Below are 19,537 nucleotides of genomic sequence, written 5' to 3' on the forward strand. Positions count from 1 at the left end.
TAAGGCTACCACGAGAAGCAGCAAGTCTCTACTCTTTGCAGCCTCACAACTGCAAAGGTGAAAGACTTTGCTTTGAGAAGAAAACCACAGAGCGCCACATTCCAGAATGACAGTGGTGGCCACACCATGTGCCACAATAGCAGCAGCATAGAGAATCTGCTCCTCTGAATTGGATTCAGGGTGCTCAGTGACCCTGGCACTTGACCCCTACAGCCACCTACAAATATCAAAGGTATCAATAGTGGCTGCTTCACAAAGCCCAGGTGAAGATGAAATAAAGCAATGTGTAAGGTGCTCAGTGCTTTCTTCATTCCTACAGCTCCCAGGTGGAGCTTCAGGTGCAGTGGAATGAGCGAGGGAGGAGGCACTGGGGCAGCAGGACACTGTGGGGTGCTGCGAGCTCAATGCACTGGACTGCTCCTGGCTCTGGCCTGACCTAGCTGGTGATGGCTGTAACAGGAGGAAGTGGAGGAGCACTTTCCCTCGGGGTGCTCACACCCCAGGACTCTCCCCTGCCAAATGAGATCATGACGCTCTTCAGCTGGAGGGGCAGTAATGCAGTCCTGGAACTGTGTCTCTAATCAGGAAGGATGTCATTCACCAATTCTGCAGTGTGCGCCCTCTATCTGTGCTTTCTGGGAACTGACTGGGATGTAAGGACAGTCTAAAGTTTATCTAGAATCCATGAGAAAATTTGGTATATTTTAGTTGGGTTAGTTTAGTCTAAGGGAAGCCTGGTAAAGTCTAAGTATTGAAAGATAACAGGAAAAAATGGAGCAATCATGGTTGATATGTCTTCAGTCTTTTAAGTGGGGTAGGCACAGAAACCCAAGGTAGGGGATTATTATTGTCTGGGTTACAAAAGAGTTTCTCAAAATCAGAAACCTCTTTCCAAATGTTTAAGACTAGATAACTGAGTGCTTATTGTTCCTTGTGAGTATCCATCTAAGATGAAGATCAACGTTCTCTCTGCTTCTCTCTCCATCATCCCCTTCTAAAGGGGGTGTTACGTCACAAATTAAGCCACAGTCCTACGGCACCGTCACTGGCTTCCAGGACATTGTCCCTGGTCTAGTTATTCCTGGTCCACAGTCTTGGTTCAGCCTGAGTGAAACCTCCAAGCAGAAGTCACTCATTATATCCAGGAAGGGCACCAGCACATGGAAGTTTGTATTTATTTAAAGATCCCAATGGTAATGAGTTTAAAATCCATGACAAGAAAGAACAAACTTCTGGAAACAGCAGGAATAATTAAGCCTGGTACTGGCTTCTATTCGTTGGGTGGGGAGCAAGGCTGGGCACTTTGATGTATGGGTTCACGCCTGCGCACCTTTCAGACCAACAAGAACCTTAGGAGATAGCTTGTAGTTACAATTTCATTTAAATGCAAAGAAGCAGGAAGAAGTACAATTCTCTTTTCCCCACCTCACTATTTGGCAAGCCTCTTTACAGAGATCACAGAGACAACTTATCCTCCTTTGTTTTCAGCCAGAGAAAATGCAAGCTGCACAATTTTAAAATGGAAAAAAAAAAGAGTTGTCAGAATGTGGTTTTATGAAGGGCCTGCAATTTTTCTTTTGGTTTACTCAGATTTCCTTTTTCCCTTCCAAGCAGCAAAATAACCTAATTTCCATCTCCTAAATGCTCCCGTTCTGGAGAGCGAAGCACTGCCTGATTTTAAGCATGTTTGATCACAATTTTAAGGATGACTTTCTGCATACTGTGTCTTAACAAGCTAGCACATTAACGGGGTCTGACCCCTAGAACAGCGGGGACACCAGTCACACCAGATGGGGATTAGCAAGCCTATCAGATAGGAGCTCAGTGTGTGAGTGGGGAAATAAAGGAAGAAGATTCTTTTGTTGTCTTCACACCTGGTGGGTTCTTCCAGATAGACCTCATCTCTGTTCCTTAGCTTCTTAACCCAGGCAGACTTCGCATGAGCCACTCCCTTTGCCTTCAAGAGATTCTTTCCCCTGCCAACCACATATACCTCCTTTAGTTCTCTATTCAGTCATGACTTTTCTCCCAGAAATCTCTTTGGTTCTCTTGACCACACCTATTCCCTGTCTTATTTATTTATTATTATTATCGAGACAGAGTCTTGCTATGTAGTCCAGGCTGGCCTTGATCTTGAAGCAATCCTCCTGCCTCAGCCTCCTGAGTGCTAGGATTACAGGCATGTGCCTCCATGCCTGGCTTTCCCTGTTTTATGCTATCATAACATCAAAGATCTCTCCCTGTGGCATTTCACATAATCAGACTTTCTACTCACTTAGGTATTTATTGAGTAATGTCACTGTCCCTGACCTGAGCCAAGCTCCATGTAGGCAAGAACAATGCCAGTTTTTGCTAGAGTATGACACAGAGTAAGGGCTGAATGAATAGTGGAATGAATTAATTCTCAGAGCAAACTTTCTTCTTGTGTTGATAAAGTCTAACAGGTAGTTGATTTGATTTTCAAAGTATGTCTCCTTATAGTGGCTCCGCATAGTAAAAAGATGCTTGGAAAAAAAGAGTAGGTAACAAAAAGTGGGTTAGAAAGAAAGCAGAAGCCTCATGTTTCACTTTGCTAAGTTCCTGAAGACTCCATTTTGCTGAACTAGTATCCCTCATGTGAATACAGCTGCCCATTGATTAGGGGTGTACACTGTGTTGTTGGTGGATTTTAATTCCAACACACAAATTGGAAATAATGGGAAATAATGCTACCTAGCAGATACTGAATAACGCAATGTGCTTGAGTTTAAGTCTCGCTCCCCATTTCCTAGCCATGCACCTCTGGGACACTGAAAACTGCCAGTGCCTCATATATGTCAGCAGCAACTTGTGAGCGTGTCCTCCATCAGTGACATGTGTCAACGTGCTTAGGGTGGCGCTGGCACACAGCAAGCACTGAGTACATGTTGACTACCCATACTGCTCTCTCATGGCTGCTGCAGGGCACATCCTGCTCTGAGAAAAGTATACGTGTTGTTTATATCAATTAATTTGCACAATAATGTGGGCTCACCTCATTTTAGAGGTTCAGGACTGAGGACTTCAGGATTGGAGGGTCTAGTTGTGATGTTCCTCTCAGCATTCCTCCAGAATGCTGCTTCCTTCTGTGTCCAACTCAAGGTTAACATAGCAGAGGACACCAGCTCCACAGGACGGGCTGGGAGAACTGTCCTCTCACTTGAACTAGCGATCCTCCCGCCTCAGGACGCTCTCCTTCCCCTGCTCACAGTCTCTTCCAAGTTGCTGCCAATCTACGCAGCTGCAGCGACTTCCTTCCTCTCCATTTACAAGCACTACTTTCTGAGTCCAAAGGAAAGCCAGACAGTGGGCAGAACACCGAGGGCCAGCGCTGGTTATGCTTGCATTGTTTGTCACCCAAACAAACACTTCCTGTTGTCCTGGAGTGTGTGCGGGAAGATCATGATGTGCACAGAATGGAAAAGAATAAGACAGGAGCGGCAAAGAAAGCCCAGCTGCAAATCCAGAGCCTGGAGCTCAGTGCTTTCCAGGAGTTAAATATAGCCCCTGTGTGAGGGAGGGTAAGGGGTGGTGAGGTCGCCTTGGATGGCCTTTGTGTGTGTTAATTAGAGCTATTGCAAGAAACTGAATATCCCTTTATGCCGAAGAGAATAGTACAAGTTTGGGTCCCTAGGCTAGAAACACAGCAACATTTATGAGGGAGGGAGGTGGTAAAGATCAGTTTGGACTTGGTTTCAGAGGACTTGGTTTGGTTTCTGACTCCTCCCATTTACTCATGTGTAATTTTAAGTGAGCTGCCTAACCCCTTTGAGCATCATTTTTCTCTTCTGCAAAAAGAGGTTTTGAAAACCCATGGATGGGTCTATCTATGTGAGGCGGGAAATGAAGAATGGCTGGGAAGGGGTTTATAAACCCAGAGATTATTTTTAGGGATGACAGACTAGCACAATTCTCTGATCTGCTCTTATTTCAGAAAGAAAAGAGGCAAGGGGTCAGGAAGGTCATAGGTCAATGGGAAGCAGGTCACTAGGGTAGGTGACTTTCCCCAAGAAGAAGGCTCAGAGAAGTCCTATGTCTTCCCTGGCCTTCCTGGCAGCCGCTCTGCCCAGTTCCTATTACCCCCAGAAGGGCTCTGGCTTAAGACATCTTCTTTCTTACTTTGGGCCACGAGGGAAGCCACAGTGTCCTCTCCTTAGGCAATTTCCAGACCACACAGGAGAAGGTGGGGGCTTAAAACAACTTCCGAGGAAATAATTTTTGGCTGTGGGACTAAGCGCTCCCAGAATTGTCCCTTTGTGTGTGTGTATTCCTCCCTGTTTAGCTCACAAAGGAAATGATTCCAGGAGGAAGTGGAAAACTGACACACATGCTCACTTCCTCCCACCAAGATGGCAGCTGCTTCCGCTCTGGGTAGTCTGTATCATCTCCTTCATGAAAGACCAGGGGTAGTGCAGGATGCCTGATAACCAAAGCAAGCAGTATCTGTAAGCTCTTAAGTGATGTTCCAGATGTTGCACTAAGAATTTTGTGTTGGATTACCTCATTTAATCCCCATAATGACCTTGCAAGGTAGTGTTTTAACCTGCTAATTTTAGTGGGTCTGGGGATTGCATCCAGGGTGTTCCCACTGAGCGACATCCCCAAACGTTTTTATCTTGAGACAAGGTCTTACTAAGTTGCTAAGTTGCCCAGGCAGGACTCAAACTACCAGTCTGCCCGCCTTAGCCTCCCAGAGTGTTGTGATTACCAAAGCACACCACCATAGCCAGCTTTACTTGCTATTTTACAAGTCACCAAGTGAGGTTCACGGAGGCAGTTATTTGTCTAAAGGCACCAAGCTAGCAGACAGATCCAAACCCAGCACTAACTCTACAGCTTATGCCTCCAATTACTGAATTATAGACCTTCTGGCCTTTTTCTTTATTGAACATTTCCTTTCTGTAAGGTAGTGTGCCTAGGGCTTCAGGTGGAGAAAATCTGGATTAATCCTAACCCTTGCTCCGTGAGATACTCTCATCTTGGCCCATGCATGCCTCATCTTATTTAGTTATTATTTATATAATCAGTTAGTTTTGATAATGTAATAGTAAGCACCTTCCAACTACCTTTCCAGCAAAAGCCCGGATCCTGATTGTACCTTATATCTCCCATTAGGACCCCAGCCTCCTGCCTCCTCTGTCCAACCTCCCTACCACCCTCAAAGCTTTGGTCCATGCCTTTGCCTTCTCTTCTATCTCGTTTTATTGCAATCAGATGCACTCCTGAAAGTACACATTTTAACATTTTAGCTGTTTTTCACTTTTTCAAAGTGTATAATGAAAAAAGGAAGAAAGTGTGTAACGCTATCAGTAACATTTGGGACCGTTTTCCTTTAGTGTTAAGATGGAAAGACACACTCATACTGCCGGCTGTCCCTGTGTGCTCTCATTTGGACTGCTGTATGCCACACCACTGTGCAGATATGCTCTGTGCCTAACACTCTGTGCTTATTAATTACTTAGCTAATACTCCATCTTGTAGTAACCCTGTGTGATAGAAAGTGCCTCAGTTTTACTGACAGGAAACTGAGCCAAGAGATGCTGAGGAACTTGCCAGAGGCCACAGGGCCAGGGATGAAATCTTTGTGACCTCCCACTGTGTGCTATATGTTGTTGTGGTGGAGAAAACATGGGCACTGTAGACAGAATGCAGGGGCTCAAGCCTTGGCCGTACACTTACTGGCTTCATGGCCTTGGACAAGTCGTTTCATGTCTTTTTTTTGAGACAGGGTCTTGCTTTACAGTTCAGGTTGGTCTTGAATTCACTATACAGCTCAAGCTCATCTTGAACTCACAGCAGCAGTCCTCTTACCTCAGCCTCCCGAGTGTTGGGGTTACAGGAGTGCGCCACCACACCTGGTCACTTCCTGTCTCAGTTTCAGTTTCCTCAGTTTGACAGTGGGTGATCATAACTGCCCTGCCCACTTCACAGGCCTGTCGGGAGACTCAAGTCCAACTGTCCTGGTGTTACTAATGACGTGCTTCCCTCCACCGCCAGCCAAACAGCAGTCCTTGTGTAGGAATCGGGAGATGAGACTGAGCCCTGATCAGAAAGGTGTGGGTGGGATTAGGGGGACAATCACCCCGCAGAATCACTGTGAAACAGGGAGCCTTGCAGCTGTACTCACCAGAAACTAGGATGTATTTAACTTAGTTCTGTTCAATAGAGTTGAAAAATATTACTATTTCTGGCCTATTTTTAATACCCGAGACCCCATCCAGTGTTGTCTGTTTCCGGCATTTCCTCTGAACAATCAACTGCCACCACATGGAAGCTGTATGCCCTGAGGCAAGTTACTTAATTATTCTGTGCTTGTTTTCTCTTCTGCAAAATGGGGATGGTAATAATAATACCTCATTAAGTTCCAGTGGAATACTGTATAATGTGCTTAGAACAGTGCCTGGTGCAAACCAAGCTTACTGTTTTTATCACCTAAAATCTCCCCCACTCCCCAGAAAGTGCCCAGGCATCCTCTGGGAGTTGGGTTAGATGCCACATTTTCTAGGAGGCCCGTCCTGCCTTCCTGGATAGGCATCCCCAGGTCCTCCTGCTTCAGAGCAGATGACAGATTCAGTGTCCTGCACTAATCTGTGAACCCAGAAGGGTAGGGATGCCCAAAAGTACAGACCCAGGGTCTCTGTCCAGCACAGTTGTGGGCAAACAGCAGGTGCACAGGGGACTCACAGCCTGGAATTTGGGGGAAGGGCCACAGAGCAGGAAGGGTTGTGACTCCTGCCGTGACAACTGTCTCCAAGAACAGAGGCTCCTGGGTGTGTGTGTGTGGGGGGAGGTGCTGGGTGCTCCAGATTTCCTCCCTGAAGCACTTGGGACAGCTCCTAGGCCACAATGCTGGTTTACCCTACAGAAGAACTTGTTAGCAATCTGCACTAAAGGAAGCAGATGTCACAAGAGGGACTGGGCCGGGTGGGGACAGGCCCTGGGAGGGGAGGCGGGGATTGGTCAGGGCAGTCAGCACAGTGGCAGCTGATGCCCAGCAGGGAGTGAGAAACACCGAGAATCAAGCCTGGGATTTGCCCAGATTCCCCCTGAGACCCCAATTGGGTTATGTCACCTCCCCGAGCCTCACTCAGTTTTCACCTCTGTAAGACTGGGCTCAAACAGCACTTGCCTTGGGGGGTATAGTAAGGAGAAAGCGAGGCAATACATGACTGATGAGTGTGACAATTAATAACTGAGCTACAAAAGTTATTACTGAGGATATTGGGGATATCGTTGCAATTTGTGATTACCAGGGGTCAGACCAGCTATTCTAGGTGGGGTGATAAGGTGAGCTCAGCACAGCCCTCGCATGCTGGCTAGATTGGAAGTCCTCCTTTCCTCCCTTCCTCCCTCCTTCCCTTTCTTCTCCCCAGCCTACAAAGCTTCCCAGCACTCCACCCTAGGTTTGGCTTGGGGCGAGCCTCCCAGCACTCAACCCCTGCAAGGAGCCTAGCCCTTTCCTGGGCCAGGTTTGCAAGCCCTCTGGGGAGATTCTTGCATCCGTAGTTGGGGTCTGCTATACAAGAAAAAGTTGATTACATGTCATGGAAATGGGTATCTTTGAGTTTTAAGGGTCCCAAATGAATGTCTTCTCCACCTCCCCATTAGACTAACAATTCTGTCCAATTACCTGTGTAGTTTTTTTTTTTTTTTTTTTGTCGTTGTTGATTAGATTTTGAGACAGGGTCTTGGTCATGTTGCCCAGGCTGGCCTTGAACTTGAGGCAATCCTCCTGCCTCAGCCTCCCAAGTTCTGGGACTATAGGCTTAGGCCACCACACCCCGCCCAGTTAAGTATTTGACAATGGAAAGTTTAAAGCTTTATGTGACTCTGCACTTAAACATCAAGGTGAGTTAATTTCTGCTTATCTGAAGCACTTGCTTCAGGCTCCTAATTGGCCACTTCTGTCCAATCTCCCCCTTTCCACTCTGCCAGGAGCTCCACGCTGGCTTCAACAATAGCCTCAAACTGCAGCACATCATAACCTCTTCCTGCTCACAGTCCAGCCCAACAACTCCCCAGGGCCCACAACACCAGCTTTCCTTTGTGACACCCCATGGTGAGAGGTCCTCCTTTGTTAGCGCACTCCCTGGGGCTTCTCCCGCTTCCTCAGTGTGTCTATGGGGGTTGGGGGTGGGCTGGGGCAGAGGTGTACAAAGGAGCTGGAGCGAGTGTTGGGGAGAACTTGTTTCCTCTCACTTATTAAGAGTGAGGCCATCCTCACAGACTTGCATTTCAAGCAGCATTAACCTCTTAAGAAATTAAACGCCTCCTGTGTGCGGAGCACTTTCTGTCTGACTCCAGCTGGCCGTCCTTGGTGGACAGACTGCTCTCCATTTTCAGCTGAAGAAGCAGAGACTCAGGGTTTTGTGGAAGGGGTAGGGCTGGGCCTCAGCCTGGAGCGACTGGACACCATAGTCAGGGGCTCGCTTGAGCCTTATCTGCCTCTATTATTAGGTACAGATCACATGGAGCACAGCCTGGAGGATGGGGACACACAATTAGGGACCTGGAGAAGACTACTCTGGAAGGACCTGGAGGCTCCATTCACTTTTCTCTGATTCTCCAGGCTGCCCTGCTTTGTTCTGAGTGTCCTGGGGGCTTTGTCTCCCCCCAACCCCGCCCACTCCCTATTTTCTCCACCTAAAGTGCCCTCCACAGTGCTCCTGGTCTGGCCTGGCTACAAAGTGTCCCTTGAGCTATCTGCTCTTTTTTATGTTCTTTTTGGTGGACACTGACCAGATCTGACCTTAGGTCACAGGCACTGGTGACCAGGTCTTGCCACGTTACAGTCGCTGGTGCAGGGACCTGAGCCTGCCCTCTCCGGCCCTTCGAGGCTGCACCTGGCTGCTGCTGGAGGCGAGGGAAAGCCATTAGTCTCGCTGGCTTCCTGGCACAGTCCCAGGAGATCAGCTTTCCACTCGGTTCAAGTGCGGCTAAAAAAATGCCCCTTGGTTTCACATCAGCAGGATCTGTTCTCAGCACACCCTGCGACAGGAACGGGCAGGAAGGGGAAATATTTATTCTACGAATGAATAAATCTGATTTCATCTTCAAAAGAAAGCTTTAGTATAAATTATCATAATTTCTCCACTTTAAGATGCCACTGATTTGAAGATGTTTTTTATCTATCGAATAACAGATTTTTTTAAAAGAAGAAAAATAAATATGTCAATGGTAAGATCTGCTCTGAGTTGTTTTTAATATGCCTTCCTACCAATAAAATAAAAACATCTTTGGTGCATTTCAATTTTTTTTTTTTTTTTTGAGTTCTGGTACTCTCAGAACAAAAGGCTCCCAAGCCCTGACTCAGACAAGGAGTCCTATGGGCAGGTATCAGCAACTGATTGTGTCCTGGCCCCATCTCGGCCCTCATCTCTGTGTGCTCTGGGTCACTAAGGGGACCTCCCAGGCACCTGCGCACTGACAGCAGCCCACCACCCTGCAAATCCAAATGGTGGGCTTCTCCCCAGAGAGCTGTTTCTCCTGATTCCTTGTGACCACAGTAGTGGTTCTGTGGAATGCTAATGGGGGGGGGGCATCTTGTGACCTTACGCAAGATGCTGCCTCTTGGACCTCAGTTTCCCCAGTTGTAAACTTAGGGGCACAGGTTTAGAGAAACTGTTTTCAAATATTTTTCTGATGAAACCTCTGGGAGCTGCATAGCTTCCATAAGGACCACCCTTGGGAGCAGGAGAGGTGGAGTGGGCTATGCTAGGGTCATATTCCCACATCACCCACAGCAGCTCTGTTGCTTAAGATTCTGTCTGCAACTGAGACTAAAAGTAATTTGAACAACAGAGATAAACGGTTTTCAGAAGTCCCTCCAACACTACTCGTGAACACATATTACTGTACGGCGTAAGGACCCTCACAGTCCTTCTCAAGGCAAGGTGCTCCTCATCTCTCTATAGGCTCATTGTGGAACTAGAGAACTTTTCTGTAAATGTCCAGAGAGTCCACTCTGCTCTTAGAGTGACAAAGTAACTATAGTTAATACATAACAAATGGGCTGTGAGCCAATAAAACTTTATTTACAAAAATAGGTGCAGGATTGGCTTTGGCCCCACCAGCCAAGGTTGGCTGATCCTCCTGCATTATAGTACTCCAGTCTGACAGGTGAAGAAACTGAAGCCTGTGCAGAGGATTCTAGGAGCCAGGCTGGGCCAGTGAGCTGGCTTCCTCTCCCCCTCACAGCTCACTTAGCATTGACTCTTGCCCTAAAGTGAACTGCAGGCATCTGGGGACTCCAAGTGTGAGGGAATGGTGCCCGAACAAGACACATGCTCTGGTTCTGTCTCTCAGGAGATCAGCTTTCCTCTAGGTTCTTAGAGGGCTATAAAAAGCCCTGAGCTTGCCTCCTGGACGGCACGCTGCTGGTAAATTCCCCTGAGCTGGAATGACTGCAATGTGGTGCCACATTCTACCCCCATCAAGGAGGACAGCTGTGCCAGGAGAAGAATCACGCCTGACCAGCTCTGCTCCTCCACGCCCCAATTCAGGAACGGCTGGGATACCCCAAATGGAATTTTAGATGCAAGACAACCCCTGCGTGGGCCATCCTGGGTCAGCCTCTTTGTCAATACCAGGAGGATAAGAGTCTCTTGAATTCTAAACTCTAGAACTCTGGGGCTGCAGCGGGAAGGGTAAGACATAAAAACCTCACACGGGTAAGATATAAAAACCTGCACCTTTCCTTGATGGAGGGTGTCTACCAGAATAGTTCAGACCTCTTTTCCCTCTTGTCTCGGCACCACCTCTTTCTCCACCTTGAAATCTTTACCTAGTTAGTCCTGTGGCTTACCTATCAAGTGCTTCTATAACTAATCTGGTGATGGCCCTCCAAAATTCATAGAGAAGCAGCAGCCAGCAACGGTAAAGGACTTAGGTTTGGAGGGAGGCAGCCCTGATCTCTTCATCTGTGACATGGGGACAATGGCAGTGTCTACTTCATGATGTGTCATGGTGAATGCGCACTATAAGTAGCATTTGACTGTGCTAAGCACTTGCTGTATGACAGCCTCTGGGGATAGGATGTAGAAGACAGTCCTAGACACCAAGATTCGTATGTACATACAGGAGGCATTTCAATAAGTGTACTAAGCTTCGCTAAAAGCCTAGGCCAAAGTGGGGGCTGGCAACCTAGGCTGAGAGGAACAGGAAGAGGAGGATGAGGCAGGAAGCTTCCACAGGGAAGTGCTGCTGAGCTGGTCTCTTGTGGGAAGGGGAATAGCAACCATCTTTCTGAGTTTCAGGTTTTGCCTCTGTCTAATGGGGAGAATGTCCCTGCTCTCCACTCCACAGGACCATTGCCAGGGTGAGAGAAACCACAGACGAGAAACTCAGGCCAAAAGGATTACCAGGAAAAGGATTTTAGGTGTTAATTTTCTGATGATTCCCACACATACGGGTTCCCTCTTGCCCATAGCAACTCTGCAGGGAAGGGCTGCCAGGAGAGAGCATGTATGATTATCACATGCAGAAGAGGTGGCCCTGATTCTTCCACAGAGAGCTCACTGTGCCCGGTCAACACTTCTCAGGCTAGGCTGGAGCAAATTCCACATGACAAATGCTTTGCAAAGTTAAAAGCTTTATAAAAAACGTCCAAGTGAATGGCTGAGCTGGGGCTAGGATGTGATAGTTTGGCTTCCATTCCAGATCCAGTTCTACCCTGGCACTGTGTGCTAGGATATTTACTGGAGGCCAGAGTTCACATAACCCTGGAGTCTATGGCGGAGGGCAAGGTGAGGAAAAGAAGGAGGTTGAGATAAACACTATACATTTCTGGAAGTCCATCTGGACAAGGATTTGTGAGAGTGTTTTCATATTTTGAAAAAGTTAAAATGAGACACTTCACGCTTTCACAAGGCTTTGAGTAACAGATTCGGACCCTAGAGTCCCACTAGCTGAGGACTTGAGAGACAGAACTAAAATAGGCAACAGGGGACACAGGAAGGTGTTTGAACAGGATCAAAGGTCCTGGTAAAAGCGGTCCGGGAGAACAGTGGTGGTTGCTCCAGTGAGGACACCAGATTCATCTGGGGGCTGTACAAGAAATGCTGCTTTCCAAATCTCACTGCACACATACTGATCGTATCTCTGGGCGTGGGGAGCATTTTCAGTAGGCACCAGAGAGCACAGTTCTGACAGCAGACGGATCAGAAACATTGCTTTAGACAAATAGGGAGTGGTCCCTAAGGCAGACCGGAAATGCAACAGTAGAAACAGGAAGCTCCGGTAGGAGGCAACAGGATGCAGGAGAAGCCATCCAAGATCCATTTCCCAATAATGGCCAACAGGATTTGGGATTTGATTATAGAAAGGATGAGAACAAAGGAAATGATGGATAGTGATCAAGTCTACATTTCTGTCCCCAATATGGTAGTCATTGATATGGGGAATTCTGGTGCTGAAAGTGGCCATATTCAATTTCCAGTCTATGAATTGTGTATTCTCACTTCCATTTTTCATCAACTTGACATTTATTGAGCACCTAGTATGTGCCAAGCATGGCATTGGCGCTAGGCAAAAGGTTTCCACCAGCTAAGAAGGGCCTGGTCCTCACAGAACTCACATTAATAGCAAACTCAATCTTACAGTTAACTGTAAATGTGAAAATGGCAACCAGTGAGAAGCACAGGGTACATACCAGGAGTGCCTACAGCAGGGGCATGCAGCTCGGGAAGTTGGGAAACACTGCCTTGAGAAAGAGATGTTTGCGCAAGGAGCTGGGATGACCATAAGTGACCCAGGTGAGGGCACAAAGTATTTGAGGCTGGAAGGAACAAGGCCAGTGTGAGCAGAGCCCACAGCAGAGTGGTAGCCAAGGGCCCCAAGTGGACTAGGGACCTCGGCTTAAGGACCACCACAAGGATCAGTTTTATCTTAGCAGCAAGGAGTCCTCAAAGGTTTATGCCTGATCAGATGGACAGTTTTAAATAACTGCCCTTAATTGCACAGACCCTTTTCTGTCCAAATTCCATCCTCAAGCACCGATAACCCCTAAATCCCATTACCAGCTATGACGTAGTGTCCGTCTAGGAGGAATGCTTCAGAATGATGTACTGGAAATCCTGTTCTTGGCAGTATGCAGAAGGATCATGCCCATGGAAACCTCTGAATGTTAGGGACAATAGTCCTTAACCTACATATTAATGTAGCTTCCGTAGGAAGCCATGCTAAGGCTTCCTTCGTCTACTCATCCTTTGCCTCATTCTGGCCGTGGGCAGCAGCTATTGCATAGAGGACCAGTTCTTTTCACTGGTATGTTTTTAGATTCAACCCTTGTTTAACCGGTTGTACAGCCTTCTGGAAAGTCTTTCTACTAGTACCTCTCTTACAGAAAGGTGAGAAACAACCCCATCCCCCACTCCCTCCCCCACCACGTTCAAACTTGGTCTGGTTCACAAACACTCCCATTTCCTTCAATAGCTCCTCACATGGTTGTGTTAACAGAAAGACAGAAACAGGAAGGTGCATCCGATGTGGTGGTAAATAAGATACCTTCACAATTAGGTCACTTGGAGGCTGAGTGCCTTCCAAAGGGAAATGTATCCCAGGCAGGAGGGGAGGTAGAAATGGAGCCCACTCAGGGCTGAGGATGGGCTTCTGGGGGTCATGCTCACAGGGCTTGGTTCCCTGCAGCAGGGACAGCAGAGAGGCGGCTGAGGTACCGGGAGACAAGGGAGTAGAGGCCGAGAGCCATCAAGGAAGAGCGAGCAAGTGAGAAGACACAGCAAGGGGGAGAAGATGGGAAACAGCAATTAGTAAGCATCTACGGTGGGCCACGTGCAACAGTGCTGCGTCTCAGTCTCCTCAGTCTCTCCATCTGGATGTTGCTCTTCCGGCTTTACGCACCACACTCACCGCACCGAGGGAATGAGACTTAGTTACCCAACTTGCCTTCAGGCAAGGGAATTCCAGAGGCTGAGTACCTCTAACGCTGGGGGGAGAGATTTAAAAAGCTTTTTGGAGGGAAGGAAAGCTGCTTATTTAACCTGGATTTACTAGACTCCAAATCCTAGGCAAAACAAAGGAATACATGACAAAGGAGCAGAGGATTCCACGGAGCTGCAGAGAGTTCCAGGAGTCAATCATGGAAGAGGCAAAAGATGAGGCTTTTGTGCGATGTTAGAGGGAGCTGGGGTGAGCCTTCCCAGGGGACTTCACAGGGGAGGGAGGCTGTGAGACGCCAAGAAGGCTCACCAGTGCCACCCATTCGCTTGGGATGTTTGGGTGCGAAAGGAAGGAGGGAAGTGCTCAGAAGAGGGGTGAGGGGTGTGTGTGTGTGTGTGTGTTTGGGAGGAGAGCACAGATGGCTTCACTCTTCTGTCCAGTTGCAAGTTATTTTGTTGAGGAGTAAGAAGGGTATGAGAAGCTGATGCCATTCGAAAACAGGATTGTTTTTCTGGACCAAAGATGAGAGTGGAGTAATGATAGGTTCTTGGCAGAGGGTGGGCAGGGAAGAACTTACTTTGGCAAGTCACTCACTCACGTGAAAAGAGGGGTTTGAAACTGATATTTGAGGGAGAGGCACAAAAAACCCTGAGGAAAGAGTAAACCAAACACCCTGGGGATCAGTGAGGAAAAGGAAATGGAAGCAGGGCCCGGTGGCCAGCACATGCCCCTAGAGTAAGGTTAAGTCCTATGGCGCCATAGGACTCCTTACGTACTCTGTAGAGTGTGGCTAACACCCAAGTGCTGTCTGCTATGACATACCCAACATCTGCCCAATATCACGGAGTTGGGAAGTGGCAGTCAAACTCAAACCCAGGTTTGTCCTGTCTCCTTGAGCCACTCAGCTTTACTGAGTACCCAGACTGGCAAAGAAGGCCTCATGGCTACAGTGTTACATACTTTGTAAAGAACTAAAGAGAACAGTTAGAAGTTTCCCAACACAAAGAAATGGCATATGCTTAAAGAGACAGAAATGTGAGTTCCCTTGATTTGATCATTATACACTGCATCCATGTACTGAATTAGCATCCGGTGCCCTGTGAATTTGTACAATTACTATATGTCAAAAAAACCTAGCTAGGGAAAAGCTGACCTTGTAGAAGAGATAAGGGTGGAAAACAGAATATGGATAAGTGTTCTTATTAAAAAGGGCAGGAGTGCTGACAGAAGAAAGGTGTGAACTTGGATGTCAGGGAGGGGGTAAGTCTGCTTGGGAATCCACGGCTTTGGGGACAGAAGTTGGGCGGTGAGTCACTGGCAGAGAGCTAACCACAGGCTGTCTGGCCAATGGGACACCACAGGGAAGATGTGACCTTCATAATGTGACTCTCAAAGCCCATCCCACAGAGGCAAGGCAGTGAGAATGGATTCTTCCACTGTCTCTGGAAAATAAAAATCTTATTCAGTGAAAAACAAAACATCAGCTTATTTCTTGATTTGCCCAGTAGACAACGTGATCTCCCAAAAGAAACTCCCATCTTGGGTTGAATTCAACTAGTTGAAAAAGGAACTAGTTTTGAAGTGGAAAGGAAAGGAACCTCAGGGAAACCAATCACTTCCCACGAGCCAGAGAAATAAAACATAACCTCGGAGATTAAGATGATAAATTTAAATAAAGCAGAGTAAATTTAGAGGAAATAATTTAAAGAGAAGATAGCTCAAGAAGACTGAAAAGTTTACAGCAGAAAAACTGTGATGACATAACTTAGTAGGCACAACTAGAGAGGATGAAAGAAAATGGACATGCTCGCATCTGTATCAGCATTTTATCAGTCAGAAATGTCATTTGGACTGGACAACTCAGGTCAGAGATGGATTTTCAAGACACAAGCACTATGAAAGAACTCCAGGAGACAAAGATTTATGATGACCCACTCCCTGTCTGCACTGAACACGAAGCTATGTAGCTCAGTACATAAAACAGAGGTGACGCACAAAATATCATCCTGGTTGGATCAGCTTGTGGAGAGATTCTATAAAGGGACATTCCATAAAGCAGTTCTCTTATGTTGAGCTTGATTTTTTAAAAAAAGATTATAATTATCACAAGGGACAAGATCACTAAGTGGATCCCATGTTTGCATATGCTTTGAAGTATTTCGCATGCATTTAATATTTACAACCCCAAGAAATAGGCATTACCAGTAGCTGCATCTTATTTTGATCTGAGGAAAGAAAATTAACTAACTTGTCTGATAGAAGATGATGTCTGCAGTCACTGAGCTGTCCTGTGTGTTACCTTCCCCAGTGGCTGGTTCTCTTTGTATGACATTCATGAATCAGGAGATCTTGCTGGAAGGAATTCCATTTGAAGTGGTTTATATGTCTGCTACTGCATCATATAAATCCTGCTTTACCCATGGGAAGACGCATATCCTGTTAGAAGAGAGGTCCTACTTCCCAGGTTTGTTTCCATTCTCGACTCACTCGACTTTGATGTCAAGCTTTTATGGTATTATTGTGCCAGGACACCTGAACTGAGGCACAGTGGGGGTTTCCCAGAGTGCAGTAGGAAGATCTGGCATCTAGGCCTGCTGTAGGATTTGACTCATGGGTCATTTGCCACCGGAGAGGCAGTTAACAGCAAGCTTAAAATCAAGACTTTTCAGGCAGACAGAGCTGGGTTCAAACTGCAGCTCTGTGTCTGACATGGGGAATGACAAATTAATCCCAGTGACCTAACCTGGCTGTGTGGACTGACCTGTGTCCCCTCTGCCCTAGATGCTGCAGCCCTAGTCCTGTGTGACTACATTTGAAGACAGGGCCTTAGGAGATAATTAAGGTGAATGAGGTCAGCAGGGTGGGAGCCTACTCCAGCAGGACTGGGATTAGAAGAGAAAGGGGCCACAGGAGAACACAGTAAGAAGGTGGCCTTCCAAGACAGGAAGAGAGCCTCATGAGAAACTGTCCTTATAGCATCTTGATCTTGGACTGCCAGCCTCTAGAACTGTGGGGAAATAAATCTTGTTAAGCCACCTAGTTTGTAGAACCATGCTATGGTAGCCTGGCCTGACCAATACATCATGCAAGCCTGCTCTCCTATGAGGTGGGTGTAATGTCGGACCTGCTTAAAGTCCCACCTCTGTGTTGTTCTAAGAGAAACCATGCAAAAGCTGATCGTGGAGCCTGGCACCCAGTACAGGTTTGATATTGTCAGGTATTGTCATCGATGCTGAAGTGTGGCTTTCTCCCTAGGATCCTACACGTGACACTCTTACCCCCAACATGGTGGGGATGAGACCGCAATGTGATTCACACTTCCCAAAACTTCCCTGACAACAAAGAAGAATGTGCACCTGCCTGGGGGCAGGAGCAGCAAGCAGGGTCTGCTACAATGATTTTTGAAGTCTTATATTTTATCTTACAATCATGTATAGAGGGCTGGGTGTGGTGGCCCATGACTCTAGCTACTTGGGAGGCTGAGGCAGGAGGATCACAAGTTCTAGGCTAGCCTGGGTAATATAGTGACAGTCTGTCTGGAAATAAGAAATAAAGGGCTAGGGGTGTAGCTCAGTGGTAGACAGGCTCTGGGTTTCATCACCTGACCAAAACCAAAACAGAAACTACATACAGATTTTTCATTCTAATCCAGAATACATAGTACGGTCTAACACATAATACACAATTCATAAAGTGTTTCTAATTATCTGGGTAGAAATATAAGGATCTAGATAGACAACTTGGTCTTCTGGGCACTAGTCACACAACTACTGTACTTTGAGATTACCTCTGCAAGTCACAAAGAATGGTTCTGATGGAAGGATTTGGCAGTATTTTTTAAAATCACCATTATAATTAATCAAACTGAGGTGAGGTATAAAGCGAGCTTCATCTCACTCATTAAACCACATCAGGGAGCTCCTACCATGGGGCAGGCACGGTCAGCAGGGGTCTCACAACAGCTCCACACCCTGCTTTTTGATGCTTACTCCTGGGTAGAAAGGTCACTGGAGTGCAGACAGTGCCCTGTGACAGCCGAGAGGGAGAAGGAGAGTAGGCTGGAGAGAGTGGGTAGGCACCCAGCCGTGTTCAGAGCACCAAGAGATTCCTGGGAAGTAGGGTCTCCCAGCAAGTGCTATGGAAGCAGCCTTCAGAAGTGGTCCTGTTGGTTGTGAAGGATTTACAGCTTGGTGAAATGTCACCTTTGTCTATTTCTGCAAGTTTGGATAAGCCCAGGTATGCATTTTTGTACCGGGGGCTGACAGAGTGATGTCTGATAACCATGGTGTTTGTAACTGGCGGGGCTTTTTAGATATACAGTGTGAGAGGTGGGAATAGCAGGTCTGAAGGCCAAGAGAGATGGCTCTTCTTTCTTTCCAGGTGGTGATGAGAGTACACCTTTGCCGGGAAGTCAGTTCACAGGTGAGAACTGCCTTACAAACCAGGGAAGCCCTTTCCATTTTCTGCCAGTCCTTCAGGCCCTCCCAGGAGGTGAATGCGGTGTTTTGTGTGGAAGCGAGAGGATGGGGAGGCTGAACTGGGAGTGTGCTTGTTAAGCGTGGCTTGAGCTGCCATAGGAATGCAGAGACGGGTGGGCTTACCCTGAAACCTATTCTTGTCCTGGTTCCTGTCCCGCGTGACTCCTAAATGCTTCCTCTCCCCTGGTCACTCCTTCCTCTCCCTGCGGGCCTCAGCACAGCAAACAGGCAGGTGGGGGAAAGGGTGTAAGATTATTGTGGGGAGAGGGAGGAATTTTCCATTAATCAGAGCAACATTTTCCTGCCTGGTGTATCCCTCGCCAGCCAGTTCACCAAGTGCCTTCACACCTGGGATTTTTTTGGATCCCGGAGTGCCGGTTAGGACCCCGAAGTTCCTATTCCAGCCTTTCACACTATTCACATGTGCAAGCAGGCCACTTTTCAGACAAGTACATGTCCACTGCACTGGTTTCTACACCTTTACTACGATCATGCTGCCCTCGTTCCCAACCCCCATGAACGCTGCCCTCTCTGCCCCGGTTCGTCCCAGTTTCGCTAGTCCCTACCACTTTTGCGAAACTTCCAATACTGTACCCAGGAGCGCGCGCAGGGCCGCTCACGCGGTCCCTCCTCCCCCAGAACCCCGGGCAGCCGCAAACTCTGGTTTCCTGGGGCTTCTCGCCAGGCGCACAGTAGGGTTTCACGTGTTAGTGTTTTGAGTGTGGTCTGTAAACCTTATTTTACTTGTCCTGCGTAAAATGGGGCGGGAGAACCTTGCTGTCCGCAGGAATCCGTTCGGGATCTTTTCTGAAGTTAGGGATTGGTGTGTACAAAGTCTCAGTCTCACACACAGGAGGCGACTCAGTTCCAGGACCTGAGAGACCGACCCGCACCGATTGCCCGCGCTGCAGGAAGCACCTGCGCCCCACAGCACCGCGTCTTCCAGTCCCCCGCCCGCGCCCCCTCCGGCAGCTCCGCCGCCCAGCCCGGCCGCCCCCCTCTCTCCTCCCTCCTCGTCCTCCTCTCCGGCCCTAGATCGCCCAGGTCTCCCCTCCCCGCCTCGCGCAGCACCCCGCGCGGGCGGCCGGCCCGGCTGCTCTTACCCCGGCCTCGGTCCATGGCGCCACCGGGCTCCCTGGGCGCCG

General features: G+C 47.8%; 1 protein-coding gene across 1 annotated transcript in view; it reads right to left on the reverse strand.

Moving 5' to 3' along the window:
- Nucleotides 1–19,537, reverse strand: part of Afap1l1 (actin filament associated protein 1-like 1) — a gene marked incomplete at its 5' end in the record, with an annotated part of 61,030 nt that extends 41,493 nt beyond the window's left edge. Inside the window, 1 exon segment of the mRNA XM_005380616.2 lies at nt 19,496–19,537. Coding sequence (XP_005380673.1) covers nt 19,496–19,511 — 16 coding nt within the window.

Source organism: Chinchilla lanigera, unplaced genomic scaffold, assembly GCF_000276665.1.
Source record: "Chinchilla lanigera isolate Chin_1 unplaced genomic scaffold, ChiLan1.0 scaffold00014, whole genome shotgun sequence".
Taxonomy (NCBI): domain Eukaryota; kingdom Metazoa; phylum Chordata; class Mammalia; order Rodentia; family Chinchillidae; genus Chinchilla; species Chinchilla lanigera.